This window comes from Talpa occidentalis, unplaced genomic scaffold (genome assembly GCF_014898055.3).
Source record: "Talpa occidentalis isolate TD23 unplaced genomic scaffold, MPIMG_talOcc4v2.1 talOcc4.7, whole genome shotgun sequence".
Lineage (NCBI taxonomy): Eukaryota > Metazoa > Chordata > Mammalia > Eulipotyphla > Talpidae > Talpa > Talpa occidentalis.
Window position 1 is genome coordinate 48,141,160 of NW_023605083.1, and position 18,359 is coordinate 48,159,518.

At 41.5% G+C, this 18,359-nt stretch overlaps 1 protein-coding gene across 6 annotated transcripts in view; it reads right to left on the reverse strand.

The window, feature by feature from the left end:
- Positions 1-18,359, reverse strand: part of TLE1 (TLE family member 1, transcriptional corepressor) — an 84,674-nt gene that overhangs the window by 37,919 nt on the left and 28,396 nt on the right. For 2 of the 6 annotated variants that reach the window (XM_037494264.1, XM_037494267.2), the window contains exons 6-8: positions 16,819-16,893; positions 4,327-4,531; positions 3,577-3,593 (exon numbers count right to left, since the gene is read on the reverse strand). In XM_037494264.1, coding sequence (XP_037350161.1) covers positions 3,577-3,593; positions 4,327-4,531; positions 16,819-16,893 — 297 coding nt within the window. Of the gene's footprint in view, positions 1-3,576; positions 3,594-4,326; positions 4,532-16,788; positions 16,894-18,359 lie in introns of all 6 variants that reach the window. The other 4 variants (XM_037494268.2, XM_037494266.2, XM_037494263.2 and 1 more) reach the window with 2 other exon arrangements.

Consider the following 18,359-nt stretch of genomic DNA (forward strand, 5'->3'; position numbering starts at 1 on the left):
GTGTTTTTCATTCAACAAACTATCATGACAGTAAAAGACATCACCGCAAACAGCAGCAAATATCTGCAGTAGTTTATACAATGCTTGGCACATAGTTTAAGTGCTCAATAAATATTTGTTAAATCAGTCAGTATTTAAATACTTCCTATCGTATTTACATACAAGGCGTATAACACCTTTGCAAATTCCCTAATTCCAGGCACTTCAAGGAACTTACTTAAAAGATATTCCCACCAGCCAAAATTTAATACAATTCATTTATAAATTAACAATTAACTGAAATATCTTGTCTTTATTACAGAAGAAGTCAAGGTCTTTGTTGTCATTTCTTATTTCTTGGCTCAATACTAACACTCAGGTAAGTAGGTTATGTTATAAAAATGTTTTGGAAGTTAGAAAAACAGTAGTCAAATCTTAAGTTGAAAATAGCAAACTAAACTTGAAAGTTTCTAGCTTTATCCTTCTCTCCTTTCAGGGAAAAAAAAAATACCATATTTCCACTCTGTTCTTAGACTTCTCTTTTCCTGGGTTTTACATTAAAACTCAGTTGTTTTCCTAACATTAAACCTTAAACTAGCAAATAGAACAATTCTGCGCTGAAAATAAAAAGCCATTAACTATCTACAAATCACTTTCAGACTCACAAAGATAAAAATCCAGGCATACCCACATTCCCTCTGGGTCTACCCTAAGTCCTTGATTTTTACACTTGATATGAACAGTATATTTGCTCAATATGAAAAAAATTTTTTAAAGGCAGGAAAAAGGTGATATAACAGCCTGGAATTTTTCAGAACTCTATAGTCTTATGTATGGCAGAGAGTCTCAGAGTTTGATCCAAGGAACCCACAGATTCCCCCGAGACCCTTGCAATCTTTTCGGAGTCTCTGAGGGCAGATTTTCTTCCTATACTTCAAACAACAAACAATGCACAAACTAATGAAAATTTGACTATCCTCTTTGAAGCCCAGCATAAACAATTTGCTAACATGCAAAACAAAGTCACTCTTCCAACTACATCTTTTTGCTTTTGAGGAGTTATTTTTCATTTCTATTATTTATGTTAACATTATCAAGTTAAGCAGCTTTCTGAGTGATTTAAAATTTCTTCTGTCTAATCCAGAAAATTTTCAAAATATGTAATCCATATAACCCACGTTGAGCTCACCAATAATATAGTTTAAGGATGTAAAGATCCTGAGATCTGAACACTGGCCAACTATTCTTAATCAGTCGGAGCAAAATCAAAACAGCAGCACAGAGCAATCAATTGACTTTCTGCCAAGTCAAATTCAACTCCATCATTTGAACCACTATATTAAAAAGTTAAGTGCTGTAATATTTAGGCACTAATAATACACATCATCTTGTTAACCCACTATTTCTCATATTCACTCTCACACAAAGTTTGAAGAGCCATTTTATTTCACATAACTGCAGCAAAATTCCAATCATATGGACAGTGACCAAATTAAACCTTTCAGGTACAATCTGGGGCAGCTTTCTGATTTTATTTCGTTGTCATCATCATGATCATTAATATTTTCTGCAATATTAGGCAGGAAAAATTGTGTGTGTATATTATTCTGAAAATACTCATTGAAATTAAGACTTGTCAAAAACAACGTGAAAAAGGAGACACGAAATAACGTATTTTATATCACTGGGTTGTCAGAAAAGTCATGACACAATTTTGCTTGAAAAACACAGACAACCCAATTATTTTATAAACTGGTTTATGCAATGGACCCACCACATTTTGACTTGAATTCACTGACTACTAACTCAACATGTGGCTTTAAAACAACCTTAAGCTGCCTAAAAGCTAATAATAAGCATTTTGTACCTCTTTAAAGAGACCACTCATCATCTTTCTTCACCCCACCCTCACTTCCCTGTGCTTTTATTTTCAGCCAAAAATACAAATAGGAGGTTAACAGACACTCAGAAATACAGACGAGCAGAGATATGGAAATGCCTCACTAGCTGGAGCACAGACACCTCTCCTAACTCCAGTAACTGGTCCTTCAGAGAAGTGCAGCCAAGCTCCCCTCTCACAACTGTCTAGAACTGTAAGTTTCTAGTCTTATACCTCCCTGTATTTTTGTTGTCTTTCTTCAGTTCTTTGAGAAAGGGCTTGTGATATGTGTGCCTCCATATCTTGAACTACGGAAACATTTCCTTCACCATCTGACATATAGAAAACAGCCAATTACAGTGATTGAAGGTGCAACAGTAATAGAACAAAATGTCAAAAGTCACATCCCAAACTAAACGAAGTTCAATGATGAAAACACACCGCAGACTAAAAGACATGGGCATTTCTAATCACCTTCTGCCATCTCTGTTCTCTGGTCTAGAATTAGGGTTTTTAACTTGACACTATTCAGTGAACTTGGCAGAAAAGATGGCAATCTACAGGGACACTGAAACAGCAACACATAAAGGTCACCCCCATAAATCAAAGTCAGTTTACTGAAGGCTGTACTTGAGAGTAGGGTATTTTATCCCTGGCTATAATTTTTCCCGTCTCCTTCCCCTCCCAACATTTTCAAGAGAAAACTTAAAATACAAAAACTTTTAAATTAACGGCCCATCCTTTACCAACACCCATCCCCCCAAAACATCCTGCACTATAAAGATTTGTCGCAAACAGAATTTTAAAAATAGCCACTACTTTACATAGACAGGTTAAAAAAAAAAACAAAAACGAAACACTAAACTTCTCAAACTGCAAAGATTTATCAAAATCATAACCACAGAGTACCAGAATGATTTAAGGTCAGTATCCAATTTCTGTTTAGCCAAAGGGAGGAATGGAGGCAAAACCATAGGTTATCCTAGTTGGAAGGAAGGGGGCATTTCTCATTCCATCTGGTCCACAATATTGAGAAGCAAATTTCAGGTGTATCTTCCCACAGCTCAGGCCCATGTAAAATCCCACAGCCTTATTTAAAACGGGTGAGAAGATGAACATGGTAAGAACAGAGCCCAGGCTGCCGAACTGCCTTGTTTTTAAGAGTTCACTCTGACGCTCAGTTCTTCCGCTAAACTTTAAGTTCAAGTTCACGCTCCAAGGACAAATATGAAAAGAAATGGATGTGAAAGCCTGGCAACTAAGTAAGAAGCGTTTGCAGAGGACAATGAACGGTTTAGGTAGAAATAACACATTACTAACCAATTTCACACTTGGACTGTGACCTCTTGCCTATAAAACTGATTTAAGGTAGAAACGAGTACTCTGTTACACTAGACAACCTGAACTTGGGAGGCAACGTTAAACTCACTTTTTAAGCGGGTCTGGGGCACACAGAGATCAAGGTGTATTTCCTTGTGAGTAATCAGAGCCGATAGCTTTGCCTCCAGATCACGTCCCTCTCATCTAATTAACGTTTTAGAGCAAAGACAGGAGGAAAAACTAAAATACCAGGAAGAAATGTTCCTATTGTTAAAAATCAAAAAGCCCAGGTCACTGAGAGATGGGGACTGAGCGTCGTGCCTGCGTTCTGGAAGGCGGCGTGGGGCGCGGGGCCGGGGGTGCATGTGCTCACGTGCAGCTGGCGTTCGAGTACTTACCGTGCCCGCTTCTCTGTCTGCTCCCGAGGTTACCAAGAAACGCACAGACATGCCCGTTCAGACACAGAGGCAAGAACAGAAATAAAAAAAAGGGGGGAATAATTAGAACACAAGCCCCAAACAGTTTTAAAAATGGCTTTTATTTATATAAGTCATTGCACATTCCTAATACAGTGATTTCCTGAAAATTACAGTATTTTGTAAACATAAGATTTACAGTTTAACCATACACAAAGCCTATTTTTTTTTATTTCTTGACAGAATAAATTACTTTTCTTCAAAAAATTAGTCAAGTGCAATTTTGCCCAATATTTAATGCATACTAGAATTAAAGCCTATGAAACTAAGTAGTAACAGATGCAATTATCAAACCTTTCATTTGATCACATTCACTTTCAAATTTAACTTCTTATTTCGCCCCATTTAACAACATTACTTTCTTTGAAAATTACCCAATTAAGCAGTTAACAGTTTTCCATAATATGGTACAGGCCACTGGCATTAACTAGGCAGCTGCCAGGATGTCAAGATGCCTGCAATCTAAAGAGATCGAGGAATCTACAGATGCCCAAGTTAAACCCTGGAAACTTCCAGGGTGAAATGTGTTTCAGTGGCCAAGCTTTGCGACAGTTCCTCTTAGCTCATTGTTTGCTCTGTTTGGGTTGGGGCTTTCTTTAGCGGTGCACACAAGTTTGCAGCACTGTATGAACATTAGGACAAAGTCCTAATCTGGCTTGCCCGGCCGCTCACCTCTGTGGTGCTCTGCATCATGGTGCTTCTTGTCATCTTTTATTGCCAAGTGAGACTGCCCACTCAGAGCACTGGACAGTGCCAGGAGGCCAGCACTGCCCCCGAGGGGTGGGATTCCAGGAGGCTGAAGTCCCGAAGGGTGAGGCGTTAGGGGCACTGGGGGTCCATGGCCATGAGAAAGATGCTGAGCTTGCAACTGCTGCTGCTGTTGGTAGTGGTGGCAGGAGGAGAAGAAAAGAGGGAGGTAGCAGAGGTGGTGATGGTGGTGACGGAAGCAGCGTCCGGGGAGGAAAGAAGTGACATGACATGACAGGATGGAGGAAATGGAACAGGGGGTTCAACACACACAAAGGACAATGGAAGAGACAGAAGAGGAAAGGGAAAAAATGTGATTAGTGTTTTCAGTTCATCAAAAGCTTTCACCCACTCAGTACCGCTCCCCATCTTCCCCCCAAAAATATAGCCCTCAGCTCTGCACTGTCACTTTTGGGCATAACGCACCCCTGAGAGAACAGCTGTTTGTTATTAATGAGCCTGGCGAAGTCAGCAAGCACTCACATCACGTGTTATTTCCATCTCTACGCACCCCCAGGGGTGAAATCCAGTAAAGTCACTGGATCTGAGCATCTATAGATTTGAGACTGATCCTGATTTCAGAAAGACTGAAATGGGGAAGGCACAGGTGTGCACTGTGTCCAACACACACACACAGCAGCTACGCTGGAAGTAGTGAGCAGCGAGGTGTCGCCACTTCATTCTGACATTCTTGCCTTAACTTGCCACGGTGGTATGAGACAAAAGCAAAATCAAATCTTTTTAACAGAACTCAGAAAGAAGAACTAGCATCTCTTATGCCTCTCCCACCCTTCACCCAGGTACCTGTGTGTCCTTATTTCATCAAGCCCTCGCTGAGCTGTGAGGAAGCGCTGGCAGTCCCATTTCACAGAAGGAATCAAGGCTCAAAGGTATGGACTAAGTCTTGAGGGTGGAAGGGGGCTGGGAGGAGAGGTCTGTACTTGACACATAAGACATCTCAGAGGGCCCTGACAGTTGAAGAAAACTCAGAGAGGACATTGTGCTTATCCCTTCCTCTGTCCAGAGTGCCTTGCCCCAAAGGCACCCCACCCCTGTGGGGAAAACAGCAAGACCCAGAGAAGCCAAGCCCCCTGCGGGAGGGCAACCATGGCAACCCAAGTCCCTGTTCCCAAACACCTTTGCCTCTGTGCTTAACCCACTTCAGAAGTTATAAATCCGTTCACGCTGAAAAGCACTGTTGCCTGCATATATATTTAGGAGCATCATGTATGAAATGAAAAAGCATCCAAGAAATGAACCCTGCGCTGTCGGTCCTGCCGCATTTCAGCCGTCCAAAATAAAACTCGTTTTTGATGCGACAGTAAAAACAATGAAAGCTCAGCTTCTAAGGTGGAATGGTGAAGAAATTCTTAAGATTCAGAATTGTGCTCACTTTCCTGGGACTCAATTACTCATTTATTTATTACTCCCTTGCGTGTACTGAATATATCATCTCTTCACGCCAGAGCCTCAGTAATTTCCACCTGACCACTGATCTTTAATTGAATCCGAACCGTGGTTCTCACCCTCACGAACAAGAGAAAACGGCATCTTAAAACCAGAAATTGATTTCTGCAGTCATTTTACAGTAAATTTTCAACCACTTCTAGCATCTTTAGAGAAGTCTTTATGAGCCAAAACCTTCCCTCTCACCTCCCACTCCTTCCCAAAGAGAGCAGAGTTCTAACCCGAGGGAAGGTGGAGGGGCGAGGTCTGCGCAGGCAGCACTAGCTGTATTCCTGGAAAGTATTTAGAAACTATGCATTCACCCACCTGAGATCAATTTCTTTACTCATAAGATCACCTTCCTGTCATCTCAAAGATACTAATTCTTGCTCTGTCACCTTTTAAGAGCTGGGCAATAGCAAGACATAAAACTGAGGAAGCTGGCAGAGGCATCACGGTCCACTAGGCATGCTCATTAGCACTTAATTAGGAACTAGACACCTGCCATAAGAAATGTGCTGGGAGAAGGATGAGGAACAGGTCTGCCCTACCAGCAATTACTATCATTACATGGAGAGTAAGAGCTGTGTCCGGCTGCTGGGGAAGCGCAGCGATGCATGCACAAGCACGCGCAGCGGGGCAATTAAGCGCGGCACTGATTAAAGAAAGATGAGAGGGGCTAAGCAGAGGGGAAGGGATTTAACTACAGGGTGGAGGACACTATCCTATCATCCCTCCCTGCCTCCTCCAATCCCCCAAAATTCAGAATGGAGTCACCAATGATTTCAGAGGTGGGATTTTAAGTAAGAGCAAAGGCATACTCAGGTAGTATTTGGATACACAAGGAGGAAGTAGAGATTTTCAACTAAACCCAAGTTTGTTTTTTAGAGATGACTGGAAAGCATTCCCTAATATGTTATTGAAAGGAAAGATTGACTTATATAATAAAGGGGCGCTTTGCCACAGCTGTGCAGTAGACCCACATGGTTAAACCCCACATTTAGGCTAATAACTATCAACAGGGGTATCCAACAGCCTAACTGCCATGGACAACTCCCCCTCACACCCCCTGCTCTGACTTTATAGGCCCCTTGAAGAAACAGCTCAGTGTCCATGCCTAGAATCAGTTGGATTCTTCCATCCTTAGCTTGTCATCCTGAAAGAGACTACTTTTTTAAAAGCAAAATGCTATCTATCCAACAAAAAGGAGTACTGGGTAGGAAGAGGACAGATCACAGCTGTTGAGGACAATGCAGAGCCAGAACAAAGTCCATTGCCTGCCATTCTCCTCCCTTATCCTGCCATTCCGAGCTCACTGGTGATGCTTTTACATCCTTTATCTGGCCTCGACTCAGAGCACACCTGAGCAGGGAGGGGAGCATCAGGACTTCCACCTCACAGATGAGGTGTGAACAGAGGACGAAACGCCAAATGTTTGGGTCCCTAGGACAGCATTCCCTCTGGGTCCCCTAGGACAGGGCCCCAGCCACCCCATCATGTTCACAAGAAGTTACAGATGGAATGCTCCTGAGTATGGAAAACAGGAAGGCGATTCCCCAAAGACCTACCATTTCTCTCCCTCCACAGGTAACGTGATGCTTTTGAGGGTCTGTAGCGTGTACACCCAGCCTTGCCCACTGGACATTCCTCCCTAGAGAAGCCCACCTTCAGCGTGCGGCCTTGCTGGCAGTGGCAGACAGGAATTTGCTCTTGGGTTTATTTGCTCTTGGGGTAATGACCCCCATCCAGCCCCCACGTCCCGATACACTGTCCCTACACCTGAGCAAGGAGGCGCTCTGTTGCACCAGCTCTATTCCACATAAGATTATGGAGAACACTCAAGTCTGAACTGGTGACTTTGGCTGCTCTCAGGAAAAAAAAAAAAAACTTAACAGAAAGTGTTGTCTCTACATCATTTATTGAAATGACAAGAGGACCCACATCTAGGAGAGTGAAACAATTAACTCCAAAAGGGCAGCGCACCTGCCCCACGATCCTTGGAAGGACATTTTCCCTCAACGAGGCCAACCTGAGGCAATCTAGCACCTGTCACCTTCACCAAAAGGAAAAACATATTTCGGTACAAAAGTGACACTGAGGGCCTCCCTGTTGGCACAAGGGGTTAAGATACAACCTATGAAGCTGTCCACAGCCTCTGCAGCACGAGTTCAATCCCTGGCCAGAGAGATACCCACATGGCACAGCAGACCTCTCCCGACTTGCCCGCTGCTCCCCTCAGCAGTGTATTTCAGCCAATCCACCTGTTCTGTGCCCCACTCTGTCTCTGGTGAATCCTCTCATCCCCCACACTTCTGGCCTGTACCCCAGTTCTTATATGCATAAATAAATCTTTTTTTAAAAAAGTGATACTGACATTGCTTTACAGTCAGCAAAACCTCAGACCATCCAATGGCTCCGCCTACTAGGGAATTCACAAGCACCAGTCCTCTCTAGTCCAAGCCCACACATCTCATCAGGACCTATACACTGTTTTTCAACATGACAGCAAGGGTGGGAAATCCAACTCCTTCTCCTTCGTTAGTTTATACTAATTAGTTAAGTTTTTTTAAGGGAATACGTACAAATTGATACAGCACATAACAAGCAAGAGTTTTTTTATTAAGCTATCAAATAAGGTACTTTTGATGAGCAATGCGGTTTTTAGCAATATAGTTGGGTTTTCAGGCTATTGATCTACATGGGTGATTCTCAAACAATTTTGACAACTCCTCTCCCCTTTCCCCACCCATAAGCACTGGGCAGGAGGATCTGTGGACATTTATGTGACAGTTGGCAGGTGGAGGAGCTAAGGGAAGTGTAGGCTACTTTCACTACTATCAGCGAGTGGACTGAGGCAGAGATATTGTGAACCAACCTGCAAAACACAGACAGCCTCCCACCTCAGAGAATTACTGAACCCAAAATGCCAACTGTGCTGAGCTTATGAAATTTTGGTCTAGAACTAAACTAAGCTGGTATTCTGTACCATTACATTCGAAATCATATTCTTGAACAGCAAGGACCTTGCCAAATTATTGTTTAGAAAATACTCTTCAACATTCAATTGTTCACTGTCCCTTCATCACCATTAGAACACCTTGTCCCAAATCAAAAAAGTGAGCATCTAACTTCCTGAGTTGACCGTCCTAATGATTTCAAAATAAAACAAATGAAATTTTCCTATCTTACCTTAAGTCCAAATTAGTGGGTATACCAGAAGGGAAGAAGGAAACAGGGTGGGTAGATCAGGCAAAAGTGTCAATTTTTTTTTATAAAGATATCTGGTGATGGATAGAACTGTACTTTTCGTGGAGAATTTAATGTGATTTAGTCAGCAATGACTTACAAATGATACACACATTAAACTTATATAAAGTCATAATGCAATGTTACTGCCATTAAAAAATATTTTTAAAAACTACGTATTTTATGAAACGTTGAGGAAAGTTACACCAGGAATGTTTAAACATTGGTGTTCTGGTGCCTCAAATGGGATTACAAGAAGGTTTAGGTGGAGGGATAAGGAGATAAATGCACTTACTCTTACCCAAACAATTTGAATAGGCTGGGAGTGAGACAAGAAAAACAAACACCAAACCCCGAGTTAATGATACCGAAAACCCACAAGGAATAAAGTAACCTCATCCATGTCAAACAACAGCCACCCATTCAGAATTTTAATTCACATATTACCTAGTACAGCTTGGGCCAATTATGTTACTCTAATGAAACCGACTTAGCTGTTTACGTTCAGAGCTTTAATGTAAGAGCAGAGTAGTTTCTATACTTTGTTTTCTAAAACAGGAATGGCATGTGGTTTGTCACCATAGAGATGCCCATACAACTGGAAAGGACAACCGGAATGAAAATGAAGGCCAACACCTCAGCATCCCCAGATGGTAACCTAAGTTCCTCACCACCAATCACTAAATCAACTTGAATTTCTAAAATGGAACCCACTTTACAACCTCAGCAAAAACTGTGACACACAGATCACAAACTGAACCCAACCAGAACTAAAACCATGCCCCAAAATAGCATCTCTAGTGCTAAAAGCATGACAGTAAGTGGCATTTATAGAGCTTGGTATTTAAACACCATTTAAGGGGAGAGAGATGTGAAAAGTAGCATTTGTTGACAGTTCACTCCAATCTATTCTTTGATTTTGACTATTTCTCTGTTCTGTAAAACACTCAGTTCTTATCTTGGGAGAGTGCAGTAAAAGAAAATTGGTATGCTACAGTAAACAAGTCGGAGAGTGGGAAAGAGCTAGCTGTCTGGCAGCAGAAACATCACGGAGGCTGCGTTATCTGAAAACCTGGCATTATATGAATGGCCTCTCGCCTGAAGAGGGGCAAGGGTGATAAACAGGCAGAAACTGCTTAGTGGGCCCAAGAATTCTCAAGCCACTTGAAGACAATAAAAAATAATATAACAACCCATTGAAAAGCCCCAGATCGAAAGGCAGGAGTGCACAGAAAATGACACCTGAAGGCAAAATGAATGGCCTATCAGCAGGTGGGCACCAGGAGAAGGCCTAAAATTCTGAACAGGCTCTGAACTCATCTTTACTCTTCCCGTACTTCAGCTCTCACGCATAGGCCAACTCATCCTACATCATCACTCTGCCTTGCTGGTCCATCGACCCTGGAGGACTATTGTTGACTATTGTGGTTGTGACAAAGATCAGCGTCTGGGACTTTAAGGCCTGAATGAAAACAAGTTTTAAATCCAAGAAGTGGATCGACTTCTAAACCATGTAAGGTCTGATGAAAAGCAGCTCGACATCACTCAACATCAGAGGAACACTTATCAAAACCACAATATGGGCCTCCCTGGTGGCACAAAGGGTTAACACGCAGCACTATGAGCTATCCGCAGCCACTGCAGCCTGAGTTTGATTCCGGCAAGGGAACTACCCACATAGAGCAGCAGACCTCTCCTGGCTCACCAGCTGCTCCCCTCAGCAGTGTATTTCAGTCAATCTGCCTGTTCTGTTCCCCACTCTGTCTCTGGTGGATCCTCTCACCCCACCCCCCACCTCTGACCTGTACCCCAGTTCTTGTATGCATAAATAAATACATCTTTAAAAAAAAAAGATGATGGAGAAGATGTAGACTGGAGTTCTCTTTGCCTACTTTAGAAAACAGTCTGGCAGTTGCTCAAAAAAGCTAAACTGAGTTAACACACAACCCAAGAGTGATCCCAACAGAAAAACCTGTCCACACAAAAACTGCACATGTATTTTCATAGCAGCATGATTCATAATAGCCAAGAAGTAGAAACAAGCTAAAAGTCCACGGTGATGAATGGATATACAAATGTGGTGTACTGACACAAAGGGATATTATTTGTCTACACAAAGGATTGCAGTACAGGCTATAACATGAATAAACCTTGGTAACATTTTGCTATGTGAAAGAAGCCAGGTACAAAAGGCCACATGTCATGATTCCATTTACATGGAAAGTTCAGAAAGGCAAATCCTTACAGACAGGAAGAGAGGTGGTTGCAGGGGGTTGGGAAGTGAGAGGAGAGCAAGAAGAATGACTGCTCATGGATACGACATTTCTTTTGGGATGATGAGAATGTTCTGAAATTAGATAGTGGTGATGGCTGCACCAGTCTGTGAATTAACTGAAAATCACCAAGTTGTAGCTCTTAAAAGTGTAAATTTTACCATATCTTAAAAAAACAAAAACATGGAAACCCTGAACACACAGGGTAACTCAAAATGGGGTGTTCTATTTCTATGTGAAGCTTTTTTTCCCCTCTAAAAAGGGAAAATAATAACAATGCCTTTTTCCAAAAATCAAGTAAAAAGATATGAAAACATGCAGGGGGAAAAGTAAACAATGCTTCAACAGGTTTTCTAATAACTAATGAGCATGCTGCTATTCAGAAGAACCCAGGATAGATAGGGAAGCCAAGCCCTCAATCAGAGACGCTCAGTAAAAAGCTAACTTAGCCAAGGAGAAGCAGGATGCATTAAGACTTCTTTGCTCCTTCCCTTCGAAAAATTGATTTTAAAAAAGGTCAGACCCTCACACTACGGGAATTTAAGACGAGGGTATGACTCTTAAGTATAAAGTCACTAGAGCTATTGTAAAAGGTCCACGTTTGTTGGAGCCATTTCATTTTCTCCTCTTGGTAGCAGGCTTCGCATTACTCTCCAAGGGTGAATTTGCTTTATAAAGAAACTTACAGCTGGGTTATTGATGGGCTTTCCAGGGATTAACTGCATACTCCTAAGAATAAGAGGCTAACCTCATCCTCTTAAACTTCACACACCACAATCCTATAGATAGCTGACAGCTACAGCCGGAGGAGAAAAATAATCCAACATTTTGCTAATCCGTAAACCAATCATCTCATGCAACAATGGGGAGCCCTTTTGGTCTACAACTCAATCTCTCAAGGACAGAAAGCTCCTTCTACAGACACATCAGGAGTTTGTATTCAGTCATCCCCTACACAAACATAGCTATTGGCAGACACAACAAATGATCTTAGGACTTCTTTTATTTCACACTAAGTTCTTTTAAAGTGTGCACAATTACAGATTTGCCTATGAAATAGGAAAGCACACATCTGACCAATATCCAGAGCCCCTACACTAGCACTGACAGAAGTAGTAACTCTGATTCCTTGAGTCCATGGAGTCCACACTGCTATGTAAAACTGCCCACATTTCCATACCTCAAAAACATGGCAGCAGCTATCAGAAACCTGGCCTTTCATGGTACAAGACAGTCTGCACTGGTCATCTGGCCACCCTCTCAAAAGCCTCTCTCCTTCCACTTCTATAGCAATGACCCCTGCACCGTCTCAGGCTGTTTCCCCTTCCTGTTTGCGTTAAGTAAGGAAGCTAACCATGACTTAACCTCAGTTTTGCTACTGGATTCTTTCCATCTGTTCCTGAAATGTAACTTACCCCTCAATTTGGAACTTTAACTGTGTTCATCAAAAAGTTAAGTGGCAGTGGATTTTTTTACAACCGTGTCCTTATTAAAAGTAATTCATGCATGACAATGTTATGGCAGGAGCAGAGTATGTGGATAGGTCTAATCTCAGACATGATGTACACGTGACCCCAAGAAAAAGACAAGGAGGTGACACACTGATTGGCAATCACCCTTCACTGAGGCTTGGTGACCTGGGTCCACAGAACTGCTATGAGCACACCAACAGAACTGCAATTCAGGCTGCCAGGACGGCAGGCTGGGTGAAGATGGCCAGGTAAGGTCTTATCTCGACAAAATCCAGGCAAGGGAGGTGGTATTTATCCACATGCAGAAGGGGACACTGCCAGAGGCGAACTGACTGGATGAGATCACAAAGTCAAAATGTGTCCTGCACAAGTGTCCTGCTCAAGCCTCTCCAATCCTGGGCCCACGCTCTGTCCAAGGTAACACAGTGCCCACACTCTTAGAGAGGAGAGCACGGACAGCATGAAGCTGGGCGGCAGGCACTTGGTTAGAAATAGAGAAACAACTTATGCAACCGTTTCCTTTAAAAAGACAACCATGCCCATCTTTACTCAGGAGGTGGGGAAACTGGGGTGGAGGGAACAACCTGTACCCTGAGAGGATGGGAGTGGGTTACAGTGCATGCATCTGGCACAGCAACCGAGCCAGCTTCATGACTGGCTTTAAGGCCTGGGGCATGGCACTAGCTATAGATTAGAAGCCAAGTCAAACAAAAAATCTGTGTGAACAGGTATATATTTATCTATATAACCCATATGAACAGAACATGTCTATTTATATGATATTTAATATGTGGTGTAAACCTAATTAAAAGATAATTATTTAGTATTCCACTCTCAACTAAAATAAGCCATTGTGTATCAGAAATGGGCAAAGGTAGCTCTTAGTTCCAAACTCCCCAGTGGAGTCGGTCCTGAAGAGTCCCTCAGTCAGCCCTCCCTGTCTTCAGGTGGCCATTAGCTTTCCCACAAAGTGTTATTTCATGTAATAATCTGGACCTTTTAATAGAATTCCAAAGTTAAAAAAAAATCTGAGGAAAGCTGTTTAAATTTTGAAGGCTATTCAGATGCAAAGAAAAAAAAAAAATCAGGGTCTCAAATGAACAAGTTCCTTTCCCACCATGAACCTGTTTGTTTCCTTAAGAACAAGTGAGCTGTGGGTCAAACCAAACATACCCTGTCCCTATTAAGATCTCTGCATCATTAAATACTTATCATAACAAATAACATTTAATAGCAAAAGAGTTTATAAAAAGCAAAATTTAAAAAGTAAGCTTGCAATTATTCTCTCAACAAAGAGGGAGAAAGCCGACCTCTCTTCCTCCTAAAAGAACATCCACAGACACAAGTTCAGTTTACCTAGAAGCTTGGTGTCCTTGAGAAGACTGAACTTTTTCCAGGTTTGCTAAAGAGAAATATCTTTAGCTCTGTCAAACAAGCAGTAAGCTCCTTGATTGTACCTTAAAGGGAATGAGAATGTTTCGGCTCATTTGCATTTTAAAGGGTACTCTTTCATGATCTTTCACACTTGTAATAGATGTCTAAACCGTTAAATTACTATTTCTTTTCTTAGCCTGAAAGTCGATGCAGACGAAGAGCATGGCCTCTCCCATTGTTCTTTACCCTAAGTCGGTCCCTGAACAATACTGACAGCTGCTATCAAACCGGGCTGCATTTACTCTGCGCGCAGCTGCTGCTTGTAGGAACAGACAGCCTCCCGGTGCCTCCTCCCCTCTGGGGAGACAGGTTGACACACTGCTTGTTCAATGAAGGGGTGCAAAGGTCCACTGAATTGTCAACCCAATTTTATGCTACTTCGATTCTGCAGGACGCACACAATTCCTTCTGAGCAAAAAGCAAGCATATGCTAAAGCATGAGACTTAGAGTGTGGGATAATTATCGATCACGGTAAACTTTAGAAGAGTCTTCTGACAAATTAAAACAATGATCCAAAAATTACAATTATAAAAACTGCACATGCTAATCCGATGAAGACACACAACTGGCGTTAAGGCTTAACGCTGCGCTCAAATTCACTGACTTGGGCTATTGTTGCTAGCTATCAGGGCTAATCTGCCTTTATAATCTCAACATGTTTCCTGGACCAGAGCCATTCATAAAATTAGCCATTCATCTGCCCTTCTAAAACGACCTGCAAGCTTCATTTTCTGATTCAACTCAAAATGAGTTGAATGGTTACTACCTGTAAACATCTAGCTAATACAATTTCTCCTTTCTGAAATATAGAACTTGGCACTTATCTTTGAGAACTTTAAAGTATGAGTTTTACCATTAAGAAATGATATGTAAAAATTTAGAGCCTATCAGAAAACAAACATGTTCCACAAAGTTTAACTGGGTACTTGAGAACTGTTTTGCATATGTTTTCCTTTAATCAAAACAGGCTTTTCCATCCTCATTCATTTGGGTTAAAAAATTCTGTGCTCCAGTTACAAGCACAATTTGCTATTAGTCTTTGCTAATCAAACACGGTACATGCAAAAGTACCAGTGAATATTTGATTTGATCTCTGAAATAAAGCAATTCATTACACAAGAAAAGGGTACAGAAGGCAGCAGACAAATGCAGATGTAATTGTGTTTTTTGTTGAATGTGATTAGAGAGCCCACTAAGTAACAGTCAAAAATGTGATAGCAAGGGGGGAGAAACACAACGGCTGGGTCTGGGGGGAAGAGGAGGAGGGGAGAATTGTTTATGCAGAGCTAAGCTGTCAAGTGTAATAAAGCAGCTTGAATAAAATTTAAGCTGAAAATCCACTGAAGCTCCCCATTTCAGAGAGGAAAAAGCTATTAAAAGGAAATGAAGGTCACCCTCCCAGTTTATTTCACCTAATTGACTGCCAATAGCTTACCACAGGCAACCCGACTGCAGATCTGCAATTGAGAAACTGATGAAAGGAGAGTTTTCAAGCTGAGGCTCATTCTTTAATCCTCCTTGGCTCTTATGTTTTTTCTCCATCTCCAGTTGGGATGTAATTTTAAACCCTGATGGATTAACTGGTTCCATTGTCTGTGGCCGTCATTGGACTATGGCACCCTTAATCCGTACAGCAGCATGTCTAATTATCATTACAAAGTGTCTGAGGGAACTATAAAGACCAGCAGGGCATCTTCTCACAAGCAATTAACATAAATTGATAAATGAGTGATTTGAATCTGCTCAAGGCACTCACATATGAATAAAATCAGAAAGGACCGTCCCTTGTTTCAGCTACTTCTTCGCTTAGTCTGGAAGGCCAGGACACATGAGAAATGTCCCGGATCCTGCACTGGGGGGGAAGAACTCATGCAGGGGATGGACCGCACAGTTCACCAGGCTCATTAATGCACAGCAAATGACTTGTGATTGACAATCAGTTGCCAGCAAGGAACACTAACTGAACTCAACACAGGAGAGCAGAAAATCTGGTGAAAGGCCAGAGTGCACTAGGGCAGACAATTATCACTTCTTCCACATTCTTTCTATTGGGGTGCCACTTAAAAATTCATGAAAGGAACAAGAAAGAGAAAGAGCAAAGAGTTAGATAGGTTCTAATATCCTAGGAAAGCAAAAGGCACAGGCAAAGATAACTAAATGAAATAATTCTGAGCCCTGTTTTGAACTCTTTGTGATCTAAAGTTGTAAGATAGAAGTAAGGAGTACTGGAATACAAAGTATAACCTAGAGCTTTGGCTTGACTAATGGAGCAAGAGTGGTTTTAAGTGTTGCAAGGTATCTTTTTTTCCCATTAAAAAGTAAATTTATTTTTCTGCACCTCCTAGAAAATGTTTCTCCAATCATTTATGCTCATCTCTGTCCCCTACATACGTCAGCGTGCCAGAGGGCCCCCTCCCCACTTAGCAAAGAGGTCAGCTATTAGTACACTACATTACGGATATAATATATAATCAAGCCATCAAATGAATAAGAAATGAAAGCTGGTTATACACACTGTAGGAGGTAGACCTGGTAGGCCACGTACCCCGATGATAGCATTCAACTCCGCCATGGTCACCTGCTTGGCACGTTCCACAGCCTGGGCCACCTGTTGTTGATGCTTTGAAAAGAAAGAGAAGTGTTAGTGAGGTGACCTAGAGCGTCATCACGTCTCCTAACAGAAACTACAGAAGTGAAATATCACCTGCGAAACTACAGAAGTGAAATATCACCTGCAGTGCAGACTAAAATGTGAGGATTTAAATACAAAGTTTCTCTACCACACATTAATTCACAGAGCACATACACAATAGGAAAAGGAAACCAGAGAATAGTCCTTCCCTTGATTTCTAATCAATACCAGTCACCACTTAACTGCTGATGGGGATTTTTGGCTCAGAATGATAGAAAGTCAGAAAGGACATCAAGAATGGTAACCTGTGCCTTTAGAAAATAATTGTACAGGATTTAGACTAGAACCCTGTTCCAAAGGAGTTTGCTAATGCTGAGTTTAAACAGGTAGTTTACAGTCCTTTGAAAACTTATGTTCTGGTATTTAAATTTTAAAGAGTAGGTTTGCAATCATTTCACTGGTCAACAAATCCAAACCCATTAGTAATTTTTGGAAACAATGAGAATTTCTCTCCTTTACTTAGCCTTTAGGATTTTCAGCCTTCACAGTGGAAAGGAAGCAGCCACCTCCCACTCCGCTCACTGTTTAGTTCAAATGCTGGTAAGTCAATCTGTACACCTCCCATCTCAATCCACAAATAAAAACTAAACTACATGTTTACTTTGGGCAGTATGGGACTATAGTAGAAATCAGGATTACCAAAGTCTAACAAACAACTAGATTTAAAAGGCAAAAAAACCTAAATTGTAACACCAAGCAACTATTATGCTGGAAAAAGCTGCTGGAAAAATAACAGAGATGAGGGAACCAGCATGGAGCAGGAGATGCCAACTACAATAGACACCAGTATTCCAGCAATCAGCCCAATAAGCAACTCTTGCTACCTCAAGCTATATGCATCCTGTACACGTGTAAAGCACAGTTCAGCATTTATGAGCTAGTACCCAAAAATAAAGCCAACCTTAGGACAAACTAAATACATCGGTTATGAGTCAGTTCCATAGATTACTCATATAAAGATCTCTTCCCTCTCAAGATATTAAGATATGACTGTAGCTTAATAAAATGGTTTGTGTATGTATATGACTCTGTAATACAACATAATATCAACACTTATTTATTGTTGAGAGTTATAGCATCCATGCCCTTCATGGAAAGCATTAAGTCAACCTGACTTGATGTAAAAGCACAAATGAAATCTCTGCTTCATGGTCAAGTCAACCCTGATGGAACCAGTTTTTAAATTCATGGTATGAAGAGCTCTTTACAGAAAGGACACTTGAATCATCAACAGCTACCAAACTTGTACTACTCCTCACCAAAATCAAAAAAGCTTTATGTTTGATAGTCATTTTGCAGTTTTCCACAGGAAAAAAAAACTAATTTGAGGATGAGCTATTGTCACTACTTCTACAGTGTGCCCTCAGATATGTGAGATGGAATAGCAGGGGGTT